Source organism: Onychostoma macrolepis, chromosome 06, assembly GCF_012432095.1.
Source record: "Onychostoma macrolepis isolate SWU-2019 chromosome 06, ASM1243209v1, whole genome shotgun sequence".
NCBI classification, from domain to species: Eukaryota; Metazoa; Chordata; class Actinopteri; order Cypriniformes; family Cyprinidae; genus Onychostoma; species Onychostoma macrolepis.
In genome coordinates this window covers 31,967,490-31,988,692 of record NC_081160.1, presented here as the reverse complement: position 1 = coordinate 31,988,692, position 21,203 = coordinate 31,967,490, and the positions used below count along the sequence as shown (strand labels likewise).

General features: G+C 34.6%; 1 protein-coding gene across 1 annotated transcript in view; it reads right to left on the bottom strand.

The window, feature by feature from the left end:
* Positions 1-21,203, bottom strand: part of necab3 (N-terminal EF-hand calcium binding protein 3) — a 45,723-nt gene that overhangs the window by 19,078 nt on the left and 5,442 nt on the right. The window contains exons 2-4 of the mRNA XM_058779954.1: positions 18,879-18,903; positions 5,471-5,579; positions 601-626 (exon numbers count right to left, since the gene is read on the bottom strand). Of these exons, the coding sequence (XP_058635937.1) occupies positions 601-626; positions 5,471-5,579; positions 18,879-18,903 (160 nt within the window). The remainder of the gene's footprint in view (positions 1-600; positions 627-5,470; positions 5,580-18,878; positions 18,904-21,203) is intronic.

Genomic DNA, 21,203 nt, shown 5'->3' with positions numbered 1-21,203 from the left:
CCTTTTTAACCCCTGGCCTCTGAGCACAGAAGATTGCGTTCCAATTCATATGTTTATATTTTGTAGTAACTGTACAGCACAACAGTCAGCATTTTAGTTTTATAGTGAACTTGGTTTTTCCTGTTCAGTAAAATTAATTACAAATAATTATTCACTTTTAAGTTCATGCATTTTAAAACTGTGGCTAATATTAGCTCAAAAACATGCAAGGATGCACAAAAATCCACCAGAAAATCTAGTGCACCTTTGAAATACCAGCTTTATAATACAGTTTTAAACATATTATATAATGCTAATCTGGCATGCTTTTCAAGACGGATAATATGCAAATCAGGGTACAGCGACGGGTGTGCAGATTCTCAATATAGTTGAAAAGCTGAGAATTAAAAGAAGCATTAATTCAGTCAAAGCAGATATTAATAGAATATGACCTTGCAAGCGAATAACAAACCACTTCGAAGAAAATGTGAAATATTTGACGAACGTGAGAACTTTAAGTAAAATTTGATTTGTTTTTTTAATTACTGCCACTTGAAACACTTCTTCAATTTTTGTGTTTTCTTCCCAGAATGGTAATTTAAAGGAATTATCCACACATACCTGATAGTTTGTCTGTATCGAGGTTACTGGAAAGAGAAGAGGAGAAAGAATAAAATGAGTCATAAGAAAAAAAAAGCCTTAATTGAATTGGAGAAGAGTCAAGGATTTGAAAGCGGTGTCATTAGCGAGGAGGATGTGTGGGCCGTCCACAGCTTCAACTGAATTTTAAAGTGTAAACAGTCCAATTATGCTTCGTTCTGTTAACACGGCGGGTCTGAGGTGATATTTCTCAGCAGATGGTAACTTGCCGAGATAATGATCTCGCTAATAGGGTAAAACCACTATAATAAAAATATTCTATACTTTAACACCTTGTGACTTTTATAAACTCAGATTTACAGTAAAGCAGTTTAAACCAATTTGACAAATCATGTGCAAACAGCTGGTTTCTACACCAGTAAAGTGTCTATATAATATTTATATCGCTGTGTATTGCATAGCATAGTGTCTGTCTTATAATGTGAATTGCAAATCTGTGATTTGTTGCTATCAAAAATAAATTAAAAATAAATATTTACAGTATATAGTTTATACAAAATCTCTGTATATATATATATATATATATATATATATATAAACATTTATAAATATTTCTATATTTAACCTCCATAAATCTCTATAATCTCCACAAAGCAAAGAACAGCCACAATTTTCCCACAATTTTTTTATTTTATGTGCATAAACTCAATTGCATATAATAGTTTCTTTCTTATAATGTGTATTGCAAATTTTATATTTGTTGTTAAAAAAAACAAGAAATAAAAGATAGACTTTTATATTAAATAATATAATATAATATAATATCATATCATATAATATCATATAGTGTTTTAAAATACTGTATATCATATTTAATATTATATATAGAAGATGAAAAATACACATTACATCGTTTTTTTTCTCTTTTTTTTATTTTTTCCGGCCCAAAAACAAAATGCAGATTATCCACATATTTCTTAATAATATTAAAAACCCAAATATGACAATCTCCATATAACATCAGAGATTGATATAATATAATATAATATTGTAAAGTCCTTCATTAGCATTGTTAAAATAAGACACAACAATATATGACCTCAAATCAGAGATATACTGTAGATAATCACTGTTAGTTATTAGTATGAAGGAAACATGCCAAAGAATAAAGCACTGAACAATCACACCATCCCACACCTTCTGGATTGTTCATTTTCATGCTGATCTCCACATTCATATTTTCATGCAGATGAAAACAAATCTAAATACCCCAGTGTGTGTTGTCACATTAAATCGCCATCACAGCCAAAACACAATTATGAAATCAGAGACTCAGGCTCCGTAATTGGCTGGATTTGCTTTGAGTGCTCCCTGATAGCATTAATGGACTTTTAATATTTCACTGAGACTGAGGGATGGAAAGAGCAAAAGGAGAAAAGGGACTAGTTGAATGAATTGTGTAAATGAATTGTATGGACATAAGGGTGTCCAAACTGATGTCTATTAACACACAGACATCATCCATCACGATGAGAAAAACCAAAGAATATAGTTCTGATGTGCAGCAAAAGATAATTGAGCTTCACAAATTAGTGAAGTGGCTTTAAGAAAAGAGCTGGAGCAGTGAAAATTCCCATTTCCAGCATCAGGGCAATAATTAAGAATTTCCAATCAACAGAAAATGTTATGAAACTGCCTGGAAGAGGACGGGTGTCTATATCATCCTAATGCACGCTGAGAAGGAGAGTTTGAGTGGCTAAAGACTCTCCGAGGACCACAGCTGGGAATTGCAGAAAATAGTTGAGTCTCAGGGTCAGAAAACCTTAAAATAAATTGTCAAACAGCACCTACATCACCACATGTTGTTTGGGAGGGTTTCAAGAAAAATTCTCCTCGCTCATCCAAAAACAAACAAACAAGCATATTCAGTTATCAGACACGACTGGAACTTCAAATGGGACTGGCTTCTATGGTCAGATGAAACTAAAAAATGAGCTTTTTAGCGGCAAACACTCAAGATGGGTTTGGTGAACACAGGGATAAAAAGTACCCCATGTGTACAATGAAATATACTGCTGTATTTTTGATGTTGTGGGCCTATATTTCTGCTGGAGGTCCTGGACATCTTGTTTAGACACATGGCATCATGGATTCTATCAAATACCAACAGATAAAAAATCAATAAGAGACTGACTCTGTTAGAAATCTTATAATGGGCCATGTTTGGATCTTCCAACCGTACAATAATCCAAACACAAACCTCAAAAACAACACAAAAATGGGTCACTGAGCACAAAACCAAGCTTCTGCTGGTCATTCCAGTCCTCTGACCTGAACCCTGTAGAACATGAGTGAACTGAAGAGAAGAAGCTGTGAATCTAAAGGGTCTGGAGTGATTCTGGATGAAGGAATGGTCTCTGATCTCTTGTCAGGTGTTCTCTAATCTCATCAGGCATTATAGGAGAACATTTAGAGCTGTTAAACTGGCAAATGGAGGTTTCAAAAAGTATTGAATAAAAGGGTGCCGTTAATTGTGGCCAGTGTGTATTAGAGAAAAACATTTATTTCATAATGATATTTCCCCCCATTTTAAATTCTTATTAGTCAATGAAAGGTTAGATTTTTGTGAATGTTTTAAATAAAAGATCAAAAGGATTAACAATGCAGATTAATTTTCAGAGCCTTCTTTGATCATACTTACCAAGGGTGCCGATATTTTTGGCCATGACTGTGTATATGTATATATATATATATTTTAATTTTTTTATATAAATATTATATTTATATTTATATTGACTCTCCCCATGCAGAAAGGATATATATATGACATATGGTGACATATAGAATAGAAGGTTCACATATGTGCATTCTCTGGGTAGATGAAGATATAAGTTTATAACATATATTAAATCCCCATAGTAAAATTTGTATAGTTACATGGTAATAATTTCTATATAATGATTTTTTAGCATTATAGAAGCTATATATATTTTATTTATATATGAAACTTTATTAAAATGAAATATATACAAAAATCTGTATGTTTATGTATATTTTCGTACTACATTTTTATTAAATTTTTTTAAAAGTACATGCCTATCTTTTATATTTACTTATATAATATCAACATGTATTGATGGTTTCTAGTCCAGGCTAGATTTTCCAATTTCTATTAGGTTTCATGTTTGTTTTCCCTTCATTTGAATATATTTCATAAATGGAAATTTTATATATGTATATATATTACCTTTGCATATGGGTTAGACGGGTAAAATCTCACAATCTTTAGATTTAAAGTTTCTAAAAGTACGCTTGAGACGGATTTGTCTAATTCACACAAACTCCAGCATGTGCATTTATCCATGGCATAAAGAAAAAATGATCTCATTATCCCATCAGATAATTCCCAGCGGTCTGCGAATCAACAACGTGGTAATGAGGACAGGAGCTGTTTAAAAAGAGTCGAAATGCACGCTTTGCATGGAGCATTTTAGACTCTAACTTGACTAGACTAATTTACTCCGGGCATCTGAATGCAGTAATTACGCAGTGACCATTCTGACTGATTGCAGAACTATGCTCCACTTTCAGAGGAAAACCTGAGCTTGGAACTTTGTGTGTATGTGTGTGTCGCAGCTCTGCAATGCAGTTCTTTGTGGAGTCAAATTTGCAGCTTTGTTCTGTCGATGCCTTGGCTTCCTGGAACACAATTCTCAATGCTTTGATTCATACATGCCACCTCGGGTTAGACTTTGATCCTCCTGCGCGTCGACGTTCGGCTGCTTGTTCGTTTTCGCTGCAGATGCTTCAAAAAGCCACGGCGTGCGGCGCAATATAATCACGCCTTTCTGAAAGGCGACTAATTAGGGAATGAAAATGTAAGGTTGCCAAGGATACAGGTCACCCAAACTCAAAGGCTAAACTACGGGCAGAGTTGACGAAGTGCGAACTGCGCCCACTGATTGCATGCTCTGTATGCGTAGTTTTAGCACCTGATTCGCTAAAGGAATTATGCAAATCAGATAACGATGCAAAAAGGCATAAATAATTAGTGCAGGCAGGGCACTTATGGAGGATGCAGCAATCAGGTGACTTTAATGTGACTGTACAGCATCACGAAATCCGATCTGAACATGCAGAAAGTGTACTGGAATACACTGTGCATCTCGATAGATGCGATTATAACACTTGTATACATCATTTCATCCTCATTTAATGAATTACTGTTGCCATGACCAATACAAATTTAGACAGAGATATTAATTGCACCAGAAAACTGAGTTTTGTAAAGAAGTTGCAATACATAATATGCCTAAATTGCATGAATAAATATAATATACACAGTAGAAGTTTTTAGAAGGAAATATAGCAATAGCCAAAAATACATTGTATGGGTCAAAATTATCCATTTTTATTTTATGCCAAAAATCATTAGGATATTAAGTAAAGATCATGTTCCATGAAGATATTTAGTGAATTTCCTACCGTAAACATATCAAAACTTAATTTTTGATCAGTAATTTTGATTTTTTTTGCACCCTCAGATTCCAGATTTTCAAATAGTTGTATCTCAGCCAAATATTGTCCGATCCTAACAAACCACACATCGATGGAAAGCTTATTTATTCAGCTTTCAGATCATGTAGAAATCTAAATTTAGAAAAATTGACACTTATGGTTTTGTGGTCCAGGGTCACAAATAATATTAAATATTAAATTTTGAAGTTGAAAATTCACATTCATGTTTTTTTTTTTGTGGGACATTATCAGGCGTATTTGCACTGAAAATAATGACGTGACTTTTAAACTGGATTGCGGGGGTTTACTGAATAAGACAAAGGTTTTTGTGAATTGGCCTGTGTGTCTGTGATGGTTAAAGTACTGTATATACTTTGTCTGCCGTCCATCGATGGAGTAGAACAGCTCCCGCAGCTCGTCGGTTGTCAGTATCCCATCTGCAAAATACGCTTTGAACTCCTCGAAGGACAGCTTCCCGTCATCTGCAAGAAGACAAAAGAGGAAAGCAGAGAATCAGCAGTCGCATCTGCTGCCAAGTTTCCATCCAATCATTTTTTGTGAAATGTTTGGAGCGTCAAAATGTTTACAGATAAAGCTGATGGAAATGCTAATTATCACTAAAATGCTGCAAGTGTTGTCAAAATATGTGTTACTTTAGAGCATAATACTTCACTAAGAACCAGTTTAGAAAGACTTTTTTATTGTAGAAAACACCCATTTAGACAGGAAGAGACCTGGAAGAGTTGTCTTAATTGAACCAGACAAATAGCATTATGCTTTGGAAATGAGTTGCAATATATAATAATCCTAAATTTCATGCTGCATACTGTTCATACTGACAAAAAAAACAAAACATGTAGCCAGAAAGAAACATGCAAAGCGACCAGGAGGAGTTGGTTTATCTAAAAAAACAGTACATCAAATATAAATTAATTGTGAAACATACTGTATGTCCATGAAAAGTAATGCAGATTTCAATAAACAGTTAAATATTTAATAAATTTGATTTCTTGATGGCCTGATACAAACCTGTGCACCATGACTCTTGTAAAAAATTGCAATGCAGTCTTGTAGGACCTTTCGATGTTTGCTAGATCTTTCCAGATTTGCGCGCAACATACATCAAAAAATCAGTGAAATGACTGGAGGTTGAGACAGCGTTTACCCCGTCTGAAATACTGTCTCCTCAACCCATGGCGAGCTTCTTTATTAGGTCAGATGAACACCTGGCAATGCTTTTTACTGACGGCAGATGTCGTAGATCAACCTTGATACGTGAACTACCATCTGCCGTTAGTGCATCTGCTCTTATTATTAGGTAAAGTGGAGAAGGTGTCATCCATCAAGAGCCCAAAGAGAAATATACACGGCAATATGTGACAGCACTCATTCACGGCTGACAGATCGTCTAAATCACTTCCTCCCTGAGTGAGCACGTCACTGAGCATTCGGCTCTCTGACATTTATCAGCCTCCTGAAAGACACCGGCGGTTCTTTTAGCCCTCCAGTTGTGCATTTGAGGTTTGACGACAGGGGCAGAGACTGTGAGAGGAAAACTCTGCTGTCTAAGATCTGAAAAAGCCAAAGCCAATATTAACTAGCCTGAGAGAAAATGGTGTGCAGAAAATAATATCACAAGATGTTTTCTGAAGGAAATTCTGGAGAAATACCTGTGCAAATCCATGCTATGGTGGCGTGATGTTGCTTTGCAGTTGCTAAGGGGCCACAATTATTCTGAATAATATTCCTAACCCTTAAAAGCCTGACATATGAAATAATAGTCTGAAAAACACTTTTTTTTTAATGGAACAGTTTATTGAACATTTAGATAAAATCTGAAAAAAGAGAATATGTGTTTTTGTTATCATATTTGATGCTTCAGGCATTTACGGCTCATATAGTCTCATATATGTGACCCTGGACCACAAAACCAGTCTTAAGTCGCTGGGGTATATTTGTAGCAATAGCCAAAAATACATTGTATGGGTCAAAATTATATATTTTTCTTTTATGCCAAAAATCATTAGGATATTAAGTAAAGATCATGTTCCATGAAGATATTTTGTAAATTTCTTACCATAAATATAGCAAAACTTCATTTTTGATTAGTAATATGCATTGCTAAGAACTTCATTTGAACAACTTTAAAGGTGATTTTCTCAATATTTTGATTTTTTTGCACCCTCAGATTCCAGATTTTCAAATAGTTGTATCTCAGCCAAATATTGTCCGATCCTAACAAACCATACATCAATGGAAATTCATTGTTATTCAGCTTTCAGATGATGTATAAATCTCAATTTCGAAAAATTGACACTTAAGACTGATTTTGTGGTCCAGGGTCACATATAGTGAGAATATGGAGGAAAAAACAGAGACTCAAATTGAGCAAAAATATGCAATTTGGTGCACATGCTGATATTTATGCTTGTAATGTAAATCAATGAGATCTTTAAAACATTAAAAAATGCATATAAATATAAGTGGTCACTCTTAGTAAAATTAAATTGATCCAAACATAAAATGCAATGCAATACAATGCTGATTGAGAGATGAAGAAATAAACGCTCCTCAGAAGATCCTGAGGGTCAGATTTGAGACGCACTGATTTTTCTAGAAAATGATTGATGAAGAATCAAGTAAAGCTGAGCTGCTTCAGTCCAGTAAGTGTTCATCTGGAAATATGATTACAGTTATTCTGACGTTTACTTGATCAAAATCAGCAAGTGTTTGACAGCAAAAGACATTTGTACAATTATACTAAAAGATCATTAACTTTTAGTTAACTCTATCAATCAGGCGACAGAAGGCATGGAGGAGATTGAGCGTGAAACAGGTTTATCAGCAAAGTTTGGATCATTTACAGGCCTTACATTGCGTGTCAAATCTGATCCAGTAGGTTTTAAAGGGTTAAAGAAGATTAGAGTGAGTTTCAAAGGAAGTTATTATTATTTACTACAGTGATATATAAAGTAGCCTGAGTTTGCGCTTCTGAGAACTTTTATATTGGAACAGAGAAAAGAATCAGAACGAGAATCAGTTTGTCTCCAGGGCCAGAGATCAGACGAGAGCATCAGTCCACTCCTCTTTGAGAAATAATACAATTAAAGTCAAATACTCAAAGCATCACTTATAAAGCACACATTTTGATCTAGACATCAACTACGGATGAATCAAAAGATCAATAATCAGACCGATTCTGTCGAAAAGGTAAATTGTAAGAGATCAGACTTGTGATTCTCACCTGGACCCACCTGAAAACCACCTAGAAACAGGTCTCAGCAAGACATCAAATAACCATCTGAATTCACAAATCCGCACAAAGGGGTTCTGCATGTTTTTAGGTTAAAAACTACATTTTTGTGGCCAAATGGATACTTAATTACACATGAGTCTCACAGAGACAGTGGACATATTCAGTGCATTAGAACACTGTCCAACGTCTCCAATTAATTCAAGAGCAAATTTGACGGCCATCTGGGTTCAGTCTCTTCACAACAGACGGTATCACTGATCAGACTCTCCGCTTCAGAGCCAAATAGTGCCACCTTCTTCATTCTGTCTGTGGGCAAATAAAATACACACTAACCAGCCAAAGAAGGAATTAAAAAAATGTTTTGAGCAGAAATGTAATTATGCTGGAAGAAACATCAGCACTTTCAGAACGGAAAGAAAGATTACAGTTTTCTCTCCAGAGAACTTCTGTAAGTCTCTGAAGCACATTTGCATACTAGAAATTTAGTGGGTCGTTGAATTTCATTATGCACAAACATCAAACATAACAGCTTCATTCACAACACAGGAAAATGTGGCCCAAATCTGTTTTATATAACTGTGAACAGCAAAAATCAATACAAATACCATTTTCAATATACCAATCTGGCTTACTTTCATTTAAATAAATTAAATATATACTGTATCTGTTTGCACCATATTAAATATTACACAGAAGTGATAAAAGTGATATTTAATATAATACTATATGATAGCATTCCAAGGTTTGGGGTTTGTATGATTTTTTTTTTTTAAAGAAATTAGTGTGTCTTTTCAGCAAGGATGCACTACAAAGTTACAAACACATTTAAAATTTTACAAAATATTTATATTCAAAATAAATGCTTTCTAACTTTCTACATACCAAAGAATACTAAAAACAATAATTAAATAAAAAAATAAAATAAATCACAAAAATATTTATTGATCGACAAATCAGAATTATTGCTGAAGGATCATGTGGAATACATTACATTTTAATATATATTCACATAGAAAACTGTTATTTTAAATTGCAATAAAATTTCACCATTATACTATTTTAATGTATTTTTGGTGAAAGATATGCAGCCTTGGTTAACATACGTTTTTTTAGGAACATAAAAAAAATTCTTACGGACCTCAAACTTTTGAACAGTTGTGTATATTCACAAATACATAAACATAAACATAAATTATATTTTAAAATATATATTTATGTATACATTACGTCTCAAATGTTGTAACAAATGCATTGGACAATATAAGTTAAATTGTTAATACTAATGCATATACATGTAAGAAAGGAAAAATCATTTAATTTAATTACAAAATATGCAATATGCACACAAATGATATTTATGAAAAATATGAAATTATATTAAACATATTTGTACGATGTTATGATGAACATGCTAGTGTAAAGTGTGCTTTTTTAGACTGATTTGGGCCACATCTAAAACATGCCCAATCAGACTTAAGCATGAAAATCAGAACTGAGCATCAAGCTGGAGTTTGGTCATCTTTGGATTGTGAACATTTGCTTTGTTTTCTTGCCTAACATCGCATGACATTTCTAGGTCAAAGTTTAATTGTGAGAGATATCTGAAGTCCAGTAAGAGCTCCAATCTGCCGTAGACTGCTGGATAGCAGCTCTTGTGGTTAATGGAGACACTCGAGAGGAGAGTTCGGCTCTCAGGAGACTTTTATCTTCTCTGCTGCTCTGCCTTATTTAGTCTCAAACTAATGTGCTATTCTGTGTTGTTGTCTGGGGATCAGCAGACTCGAATGCATCTTCCTAAGCCTTTCCCACCCATCCCATGCTGTGCTTCAAACACATTTCCTTTAGCGAGGGTGGAGCAGCGGGATAGAACGTCGTCTGCCGCAGTTACTTCAGGGATTTATTCTGTTAAATCCTAATTTGTTTTCCCTCACACACACATCTGCACTTTTCAAACATTTATGGGTTTTAGGTATTTAAGAAACATTGACAGCACTGTTTATTTGCATGCATCTTTGGGTTGTTTTAAAACTAAATTCACTAAAGGAATTAATGCAAATCATTGTGCAAACCTGCACAAAACTTGTGCCGTCGCGCCATACCCACACAAAACTCGTCCCTCATTATTTTAGCCCCTCAATAGTCCACCCCAAAAATTTTAATTTGCTGAAAATGCTGAAATTTGCTCAGGTTTCTTCATGTGAACAGATTTAAGAGAAATGTAGCATTGCATCACTTGCTTGTCAATGGATGCTTTGGAGTGAATGGGTGCCGTCAGAATGAGAGTCCAAACAGCTGTTAAAAACATCACAATAATCCACACCACTCCTGTCTATCTTTTTCACTGGAGGAAGAGTTATTATGGATAATTATGAAAGCAACAGTTTGAAGTTAAAAACGTCTTAATGATGGATTTGTTTCTTACAAACACGTAGCTTTTATGTTTTTATCAGCTATTTGGACTCTCATTCTGACGGCACCCATTCACTGCAGAGCATCCATTGCTGAGACACTGATGCAATGCTACATTTCTAAAAATCTGATGAAGAAAAATCTACATCTTGGATGACCTGTGGGGGAAGACATGTTCAGCAAATTTGCATTTGCAGGTGAATTATTCTTTTAACACTAACAAAATCAAAATCAAAATCTCATCAATCTAATTCTACATTAACACACAAAGACGCTATCTGCAAACCTCAAAACCACCACTTAATTATCTCCTGACTTATTGCTTTAACTTACAGTTTAGTTTTCATTTCATGGTGCGACAAAATTACCAGATATTTTAGTTCTGCAGCAGAGTTTAATATTTTTCACACTGGTAAATTTGCTCTCCAATGGCACTGGAGCTGAATATACCTTAAAAAGAGTAAAAATCTCCATGAGCGATTCTGTCAAGTCACCAGGTGTTCACCGGGGACCGACCCAGCAGTCCATCCTTAACCTGCCCTGCGGGTCAATAGCAGACAAACGACTCTTTTCTCTTGCCTACGTCTGTCCCTCGCTGTAAGGATCCAAAATAATTGCCAAGAGTTTCTTTGAGGTTAAAACATATATTACATCTCACAGCTGTCACAATGAAAGAAACGGCTGAATGTCAGCGTGAAGGAGACTTTCTGAGAAATTCATTCTGTGCACTGAAGGTCTGACAGAATAAAACTGAGAAAATTATAATTCATTCTTCATCTCTGCATGAACACAAGCTGAAAGCGTCAGTAAATCATCAAGCGTGTCGTCAAATAAATATGCAGCAGGTGGTCAGACTTAAAGCTAAATGCATGCATTATGCATGCATTAAATGCATGTATTAAACATAGTCCAAGATGACAGAATTTCAATGGCTTATGAGCAGTTTGGATGCATAATTATTCATTTATGTATTGCGATACACAATTACCCTGCAGTAACGAGACACTGTAAACAACAACCAGTGATGATATTGCAAATGAATATTTTATGCCTAAAGTAGTTTTATTTCCACACATGGCAAAAAAGACTGAATTTCAATAGTTAAAAGCACATTTTAAAAGAACCACTATCTTCCTTTGTACACAGAAACTGCTTTTTTTTTTTTCTTCAAGACTTGGTTCAAAGGAAATTCTTTCGTATGAAATGCGAGAGAGACAAAGTTAGATTTGGATTTCACAGGACAGTTTCTGGCTTTTGTGTGAGCTGCCAAGGCGATGCTTTATTTCAGCACAAAACCTCCAGTCATCTGCTTCTTTAAGCTCTTTCTCATTCACTGGATAATTGCATTTTTTTACATGCAATTTTCCATCTCAGTATGGTTGTCAGATAAACTTTACTACTTAGAACAGATCTGAAAAAAGGCCATTTTTCGATAATATAAAAGAAAAAATAAATAAATAATATTACTCAATATGTAAGGAATTGCTAGGGTTTTCTGGATGGTTGCTTACCAGTCCCTAGGAATCATTCATGACGCTTGACCTAAAAACACCACAATTATTTACTTATTACTTAATTATTTAATTAATAATTATTCACTTATTTATTAATATAATCATCTAATTTCTCTTCTTTCCTGACATGCATCTAGGTAAGTTATATTTATTTACCGATTTTGATAATATCATAATTGTTATTTTAGTATGTCACTCACTTTGCAAAAAATAAAAAACAAAAATCTTGAGAGTCCAAAAGCATTGACTGCATAATGAAGCCAGAATATAGTTAAAATGCCCTTATAATTCAAGTTATGAGAGCAAAACGTATCCCTGTATGGAGTTTTGTATTTATATTTATAAGATATGATATAGTTAAGTAATATCACACAAGCAAGAGTGCTGCTTTCCTGAATATCAGCATGTGTGCACAATCACAAATGTGATTTTAATTTTATACAATAAATTCATATTGAGTGAGTTACATTTTCTCATTTCATCTAAATGAATAATTTGAGTCAGTGATTCAATGATCCATTCATAATGACAGTCACTTGCTTTGCTTCTAAATGAATCAGCTGTATGATCCATTTCATAAAGACAGTCACAAGCATCATTGCTAAATGAATCGGCTGTTTTGAATGAATCATTTGAGTCAGTGATTCAATGATCTATTCATTATGACGGTCACTTGCTTCGTTTCTAAACGAATCAGTCATTTTGAATGAATCGTTTGAATGAATGATTCAATGCATCACCCATTAAAGGTCTAGTTCACCCAAAAATTAAAATTCTGTCAATAATTGCTCACCCTCATGTCATTCCAAACCCATAAGACCTCCGTTCATCTTCAGAACACAAATTAAGATAAATTTGATGAAATCTGAGAGCTCTCTGACCCTCCGCAGACAGCAACAAGACGTGCCGCCACCTACTGGTGGTTTTTGTGCCATATTTAGTTATCAATGCCAGGCCTAAAGCAGCACAAAAACACACTCAGCAAAAACATTGTTTAATTATCATTATCAAAAAAACTCAAATATAATTTTTTTGGCAGTTTCACACACCCCTACGTTTAGCCTGGGCTGAAACACTCATGAACACACTCATCTTTCCTCTCCAGTTCTGAGAGGTTTGCTCCACCGCTAACTCGACCAGCAGCGCCGTCAGATTGAGTCAACAGATGCAACGCGAGCAGACAAACACTCTGAAGCACGACCCAATCTGTCTGTTTGTCTGAGCGCTGAGAGAAACACACACTGAGAGAGGGAGGAATAAAGAAGGGATTGAGGGGGAGACAGCAGGAAGAGGATGAGAACGGATGGAGAAATGATGAATATACAGAAAGAAAGCTAGAACATTTGCAAAGCGGCTGATTTGGGGAAGGACGATGCAGAAGAGCAGAAGAGAACTGCGGTGGCTGTATGTGAAGAGACAGTCGCAGTGGGCGTTCACAGCCTGTTTTGTCTCTCTTAGGCCTTTTTCGTTACGTTCTCATTCCCTCTGTGTGTGTCTGTGCTGACAGCTCCAGTATTTCAGGCCCCGCCGAAGGGGCCGTCAGACACGCTTGACGTGCTGTTTGTCCCTCGATTGGCCGGCAGTGATGGGCTCCGGCAGATGCTGAAACTGACCTTCTTTCAGGCAATACGCTTCTGTTGCATAACACGGATGACTGTGGGGTGACACAGTTAGTAGGAGTACAAACCACAAACAGAATTTTGAAGCACTAAAAGCTCCAGCATGTAAATGCAAATCTGGACTGCAAAACAAAACGGCAAAATAATGTCTGTTTTCAAACAGGTTTCACAAACAGTACCACCCCTTCGACCCTCCTCCCTGTCTCCTATTGGCCAGTCAAACAAATAGCTCCGCCCCCAAACTCACACCATTGGTTGAGCAGTTTTTGGGCTGCAAACTACCAATAACTGACTTACAGTGACTCTAAAAACACCGGAAACTTTTTGATGTACATACAATTACACATAACTGCTAACTATTCGAATATTAGGTCATTAAAGCATTGAAATCAACAAGCAATGGTCTAAATCTGCCGCTGATGGATGCTTTAAATTTTAAATAACTCAACTAACCCTTAACATGCCCATAAATTTGTTTTCTTACACAAGACATATTTTTAGAATATATTCAAACAATTAAAAAAAAAAAAGAAAAGAAAAGAAAAGAAAAGAAAAGAAAAGAAAAGAAAAAAAAATCTTAGAAATGAAGCCTTGGCAACTGCTGAAATAAAATAAGTTTAAATTGAATACCGAAATTATTAAAATTAATTAATTACCGAAATAAAATTAATTAAAACTAAATAGAAAGAAAAAATAAGACCTAAAACTTGAACTAAAATTAAACTGAAAACTGAAAAAATATTAATAACATAAATCTATATAATTAATGTAAATAAATAATATAATAATATAAATAATTATAATAAATAATAACGTTTTTATAATACTAAAATAACACTTTTTAAATCTAAAAACTAAAAATCTAAAAATTTATAAATACCATAATATTTTATAATTCTAAAATAAACTTTTTCTTTTCATTTAATGTGATAGAAAACTAAAAATATAAAATATTTATAAATAAATACCTACATAAATAATTCTAAAACAACAACTTTTTTCCATTTAATGTGATAGAAAACTAAAAATATAAAATATTTATAAATAAATACCTACATAAATAATTCTAAAATAACAACTTTTTTTGCATTTAATGTGATAGAAAACTAAAAATATATAATATTTATACCTACATAAATAATTCTAAAATAACAACTTTTATTTTTGCATTTAATGTGAAACTAAAACTATTAAATATTAATAAATACCTACATAAATAATTCTAAAATAATATATATATATTATTTTAGAATTATTTATGTAGGTATTTATTAATATTTAATAGTTTTAGTTTCACATTAAATGCAAAAATAAAGTTGTTGTATATATATATATATATATATATATATATATATATATATATATATATATATATATATATATATATATATATATATATTTTTTTTTTTTTTTTTGCATTTAATGTGATTATGGAGGTAATATCCCTAGGACAGAAAACAACACAAATGCTTATACATACAAATTTAAGAAAATATTTAATTAATACTCTAAAGTTAATTCCGCAGCCCTAATCAGTATAATCCCTTCCTCAAAGTTAAATTTCAAAGTTTAACAACCACAACCCAGAAAAGTTGGCTTTAGAAAGTACTGGCACGAATCCGCTCAATATCATCTCAGCATCACAGGCCTGTGGGAGAGAGTTTATTAACTAGGTTAGTGTGAGCAGGACGGGCTGGTTTTAACTCAGCTTCTAATCTTTAAATAATCTCCCTTCAAGTCGCTGAGCTGGAAATCCTCACAGGAGAGCTGAAGCTCGACTAAAAGCTCAGTTTATTCTCAAGAGGAGAATAGCAGCCAAACTCTGTTTTTATTTCCCATTCGTCTAACTCAGTGTTCTACTTAGCAACCGCGCTCTAGTTTTACACCAGCAGCTCACTGCATCAACGCTTTCTGATCCGTCATTGGCTGATCGAACGAAACTCGACTCGGGAAATCTTCCTGCAGGGTTATTATAGTTATCTGCTACAACTACAATCAGAAAAAAGTTACTTAAACTGAATAAAATTTTTTTTATTTTATTTCAGCTAGTTGCCAAAGCAACATTTCTCATTTTCATTTAAGTCAAGTCAAGTCACCGTTATTTATATAGTGCTTTTTACAATGCAGATTGTGTCAAAGCAGCTTTACAGTATTAAAAAAGGGAAACAGTGTGTCAAAATAGTGTGCCGTTCTCCTCTGGCCAGATGAGACCAGCAGTTTAATTCTAGGTTGCAACAAAGTCAGAAATTTAGTTAAACTTGATGCACTAAAACCTAAAAAAATAGACATTTAAAATAAAACAATAAAAATATATATTTATACAATATAAAATATATTTATGAAGAAATACACCAAAATTACTAAAACTTGAACTAAAATTAAAAAAAGAAAAAACTCTGCCTTCCTTAGATGGTTGCTAGGATGTGTATGTGGTTGCTATGGTGTCCTAGATGGTTGCTATGATGTCATAGGTGGTTTCTAGGGTGTTGTGGGTGGTTGCTATGGTGTCGTAGGTGGTTGCTAGTCTGTTGCTAGGATGCTCTAGGTGGTTTCTAGGGTGTTGTAGGTGGTTGCTAGAATGTCATAGGTAGTTTCTAGGGTGTTGTAGGTGGTTGCTAGGATGCCCTAGGTGGTTTCTAGGGCATTGTGGGTGGTTGCTCTAGTGTCATAGGTGGTTCCAATGATGTTCTAGGTAGTTGCTATGCTGTCCTAAGGTGTTCTGATTGGTTGCTATGTGGTCCATTCTCTTCTCTCTGATTTTCTGGTTTCAGCTCCCTCCTTCAGTGTACATCCGTGGGATTTTTCCACCTCTTTTGCACATTTTGTAGAAGTGAAATGGCAACGATAACATTTAATGTTAAGAGGTCTGTTCAAATCACTAACACAAACTCACTATGAGCAGTAGTAATATTGATGCAGCCTTAGCAAAGCCCACTAATTATGACTTTTTCACAGCACAAACACAGACTCTTTCTGTCTCTCCCACTCCACTTCTCTTTCGGTTTCTCTCTTCCTTGTCCATGATGAGAGCATGATTGAAGTGGCAAGAAGGTAATTGGTATTCTGGAACAATGGTAATGACCTCTGAAAGGACTGTGCTGCCCCAGTGACAGCCACTCAGTTCTGATTTGTTTGGACAGCACGTCGTTCTGTTCATTTCGCCCTCGCCCTCCTCGTGCATTACAGGCCTTTGAAGAATAAACAGGCGTTTCGTGACATTCGTGGTCATTGGCTCCGGCTCAGATTAAGCAACGGGCCACCCGCACATATGCCTGGGGACTCCGATTACTCTTGGGCTTCAAACTCATCAAACAGACATTATGCATTCTGAAGAAAAATAAAAAGGTTTTTGCAACCGCCTGTATTAGCATTCCCAGAAATTACAAAGCAAATTCTCTTCAGCACCCATAGGAAGGAAAGATGTGACTTGATTAATATCGCAAATGTATTCTAGACAGCAATAAGATTAACTGAGAGACAAATAAAGATCTCAACAGTGTCTCAAACTGTGCTCAAGTCTGAGAAGTAATCAAAAGTCTGAAGAAGATCCGTTTGTGTTCCACTAGCAACAGCAAGAGTTCACCCAAAAATGAAATTTTGAAGAACCACACAGTTGTTGGTCCACAGTAGGGAAAAAATATGGGGGACCATCAATTGTTTGATTATCAGCATTTTTCAAAATACCTTCTTTTATGTGCAACATAAGTAAGAAACTTATATAGGTTTGGAATGACATGAGGGTGAGTAAATATTGACAATATGTTAATTTTTTGGTAAACTACCCCTTTAAAGAGGACTTATTATGCCCCTTTTTAAAGATGTAATATAAGTCTCAGTTGTCCCCACAGATCATTTATTATACCATACTGAAAATGACCATTTTTAACAGAAGCAAAAACATGCTGTTTTTGTGCATGTCTCTTTAAATGCAAATGAGTGCTAAATGCTGCTCCCCGCCCCCTTTCCAGAAGAGGGTGGAGCCTTTAAAGCTCATGCCTTGGATACTCCACCAAAACAAAATATCTGTTTGGTTTTGACCATTATTATGTCTATCGCAGTCATGCACACATGACATTGCAGTTTGTTTGACATCATGAAAGTTTATTATTTGCATGGTTTTAAAGCCATAACTTCTGATATACTGTTTTCATTTGAAAGTTCTAAAACTCAACCAAATGCATGAATGTAAATGTTGAGATCTCAAAATGTGACCATGGACCACAAAACCAGTCATAAGGGTAAATAAAGGGGAAATTAAGATTTATACATCATCTGAAAGCTGAATAAATAAGCTTTCCATTGATGTATGGTTTGTTAGGATATAGGACAATATTTGGCCGAGATACAAATCTGGAATCTGAGGGCGCAACAAAATCAAAATATTGAAACAATTGCCTTTAAAGTTGTCCAAATGAAGTTTTTAGCAATGCATATTACTGATCAGAAATTATGTTTTGATATATTTACGGTAGGAAATTTACAAAATATCTTCATGGAACATGATCTTTAGTTAATATCCTAATGATTTTTGGCATAAAATAAAAATGGATAATTTTGACCCATACAATGTATTTTTGGCTATTGCTACAAATATACCTGTGCTGCTTATGACTGCTTTTGTGGTCCAGGGTCACATATGAACTCAAACATTTCTCATCACATTCGTCCATGTTTAAATGATCTGAGCAATGAATTGTATTGGCTCATTTGTGTAATGTCTCCTTTTTAAGAGAAACATCTGAGACAATGTTGAACTCATTTATTCAAATGTATGCACACCCAGAGAGACTGTCAACCAATGCATCAGGATATTGTTGGCAAAATAACTATGCAAACGCTTTATTTACAGTGACTAAGCAGAAAGCTAGAAAAATGCTTTTCGTTTCATTGATTTGTATTTGAAACAAGACATGCAACTGAACTGCTGTGCAAAAGTAACAAGAGAAACGCTTTAAATGTGACGTAGCAAAAGGTCACACTCACCGTTTTTGTCAGCTCGACGGAAAATCTGTAAAGAGATAGAGATGAAAAAAAAAACAGTCAATGGCCAGTTTATCAACGTGAGCAGCATTCAGAAGCGTAGAGGACTGGTGGAAATGCTCAGTGCGGATCAATACTGAATATAATTTGGCCTGAATGTCTTTAATGAACTGCCCCTTTAGAGCTTTACTGTGTTCCCTCTTCAGCACTGATGGAACGTGACATTATATCTGAGATGCCTTTATAAAGCCTGTTAGCCACAGAAACAAACAAGTCATGCTCTCGAAATCCATCCACATGCACAAATCACACACTTCTTACTGAGGCAAATGTGCAATTACTATAGTGGCACTATAACCTTTCTTTCACTAGGAGAAAGCTGAACTGCATCCTGGGATGCTTTTTAACAATATATTAGAGGAAAATGCATACTGCTCACTTCATGATGCTTTTCCTGGTAAACACTTTACAATAAGGTATCATTAATGTATTAACTAATATGAACAAACAATGAACAATATGCATTTATACGCAATACATTTATTAATCTTTTTTAATGGTAGTTAATAAAAATAGAGTTGTTCATTGTTAGTTCATGTTAGTTCACAGTGCATTAACTAATGTTAACAAGCACAACTCGTAATAAATGCTGTAGAAGTATTGTTCATTCTTAGTTCATGTTAACTAATGTGAACTAATGAACCTTATTGTAAAGTGTTACCCTTCACATGATCCTTCAGAAATCATTGTAATATGCTGATTTGCTGCTCAAGAAACATTTCTGATTATCAGCGTTGTGCTGCTCAATATTTTTGTGGAAACTGACATACATTTTATTTTTCAGGATTCACAGATGAATAGAAAGTTCAAAAGAACAGCATTTATTTGAAATAGAAATATTTTGTAACAATATAATTGTCTTTACTGTCACTTTTGATGTTTCACTTTCAATTTAATGCATCCTTGCTGAATAAAAGTATTCATTTATTTTTCTCTTGTAAAAAAAAAAAAATGTTCCCAAACCTTTGAAAGGTAGTTTAGCTTTATAAATAAATGCATATATAGGCGCAATTTATGTTTGTCTAAAAACTAATTTCAAGCATTTCAGCAGAAGCCTCTAGATCAAAACGTGTGTAAGATCATGAAAACCATCACTTCTTCTGGCACACACACACACTCAGAATCATCATAACAGAGAAAACGGTTGCTGTATCCTCAAGGACAACTAATCCTGTTAGCTGTCAAAGTCTCTTGAGCATTTTTTTTTACCACTCCTGCTTCTTCCACCGGTTCCTCAGGCCGATAGCGCAAACATATCAGATTGTGAAGGTCTGAGACTCATTTGAGATTCAGGGTGAGAACGTTTGCCTGTGAGGATTATGTAGGTGTTGACAGTACAATCATCTAGTGGCTAAACATGGCTCTTTCACACCTGGACGGGTCACCACACTGTTAGAGTTGTTATGTTTTTGAGTCCTCAAGTACTTTTAACACCATCTGGCCTTCACGTTTGATGGGCAACTTACTGTCAATGCAAGCTGATGGCCACAAGGGTTTGTTCTAGTATCTACGAGCCTCAGTCTTCAATTATACCACATTACCTGCAGGTCTCTGCTTATTCTGTGATTGAATTAGTGAACATACAAAGCTACGTATAAGGGTCTAATATATTTCCAACATAAATATAGGTTCTGGGTCAGAAAACTCATATTCAGCTATTTCTTATACCTTTTTTCACCCGTTCTATTACAAAATATCACATTGATAGCAATGTATTTTATTTGTTATGTGATTTTTTTTTTCCATATGCACAAGTTCTGCTAATATTCCTCATTTATTTTTTTCTTTCTCATTAGAAGGTTTTTATGCTATGTTTTTTTGAAGTCGCTTCTCTGCTGTGAAGCTCTGGTCTTTGTAAGCGCCGCTTTTGAGAGCTGAATTTCTCCTCTGGGATCTACATACAATGTCAGGTGGCCAGGTTATTATATCTTATAAAACACAGCTGCAAGTGTTTGAATTTTACAGAAAAATAAAGCAAAAGCAAGCAAAACAAAGGAGAACTGAAGTAGTGCATCACCTTCAGAATAACTACTCGGTTATTTTCTGTCTAGGCCTCAATATTGACAGCATAACCATTTATAAAAGCAGTTTCTGTGCAAATGGATGAATCTTAGATCTTTGAGATTTGATTTAAAGGAATATTTCATGCAAAAATTTTAATTCTGTGATTATTTATTCATCCTCATGCTGTTATGATAATCTTTCCCTCTGCTGAAGCTCTGAAATCTCATTCAGGTTCGTGTACAGACAAAAAATGTTTTTCTTTCT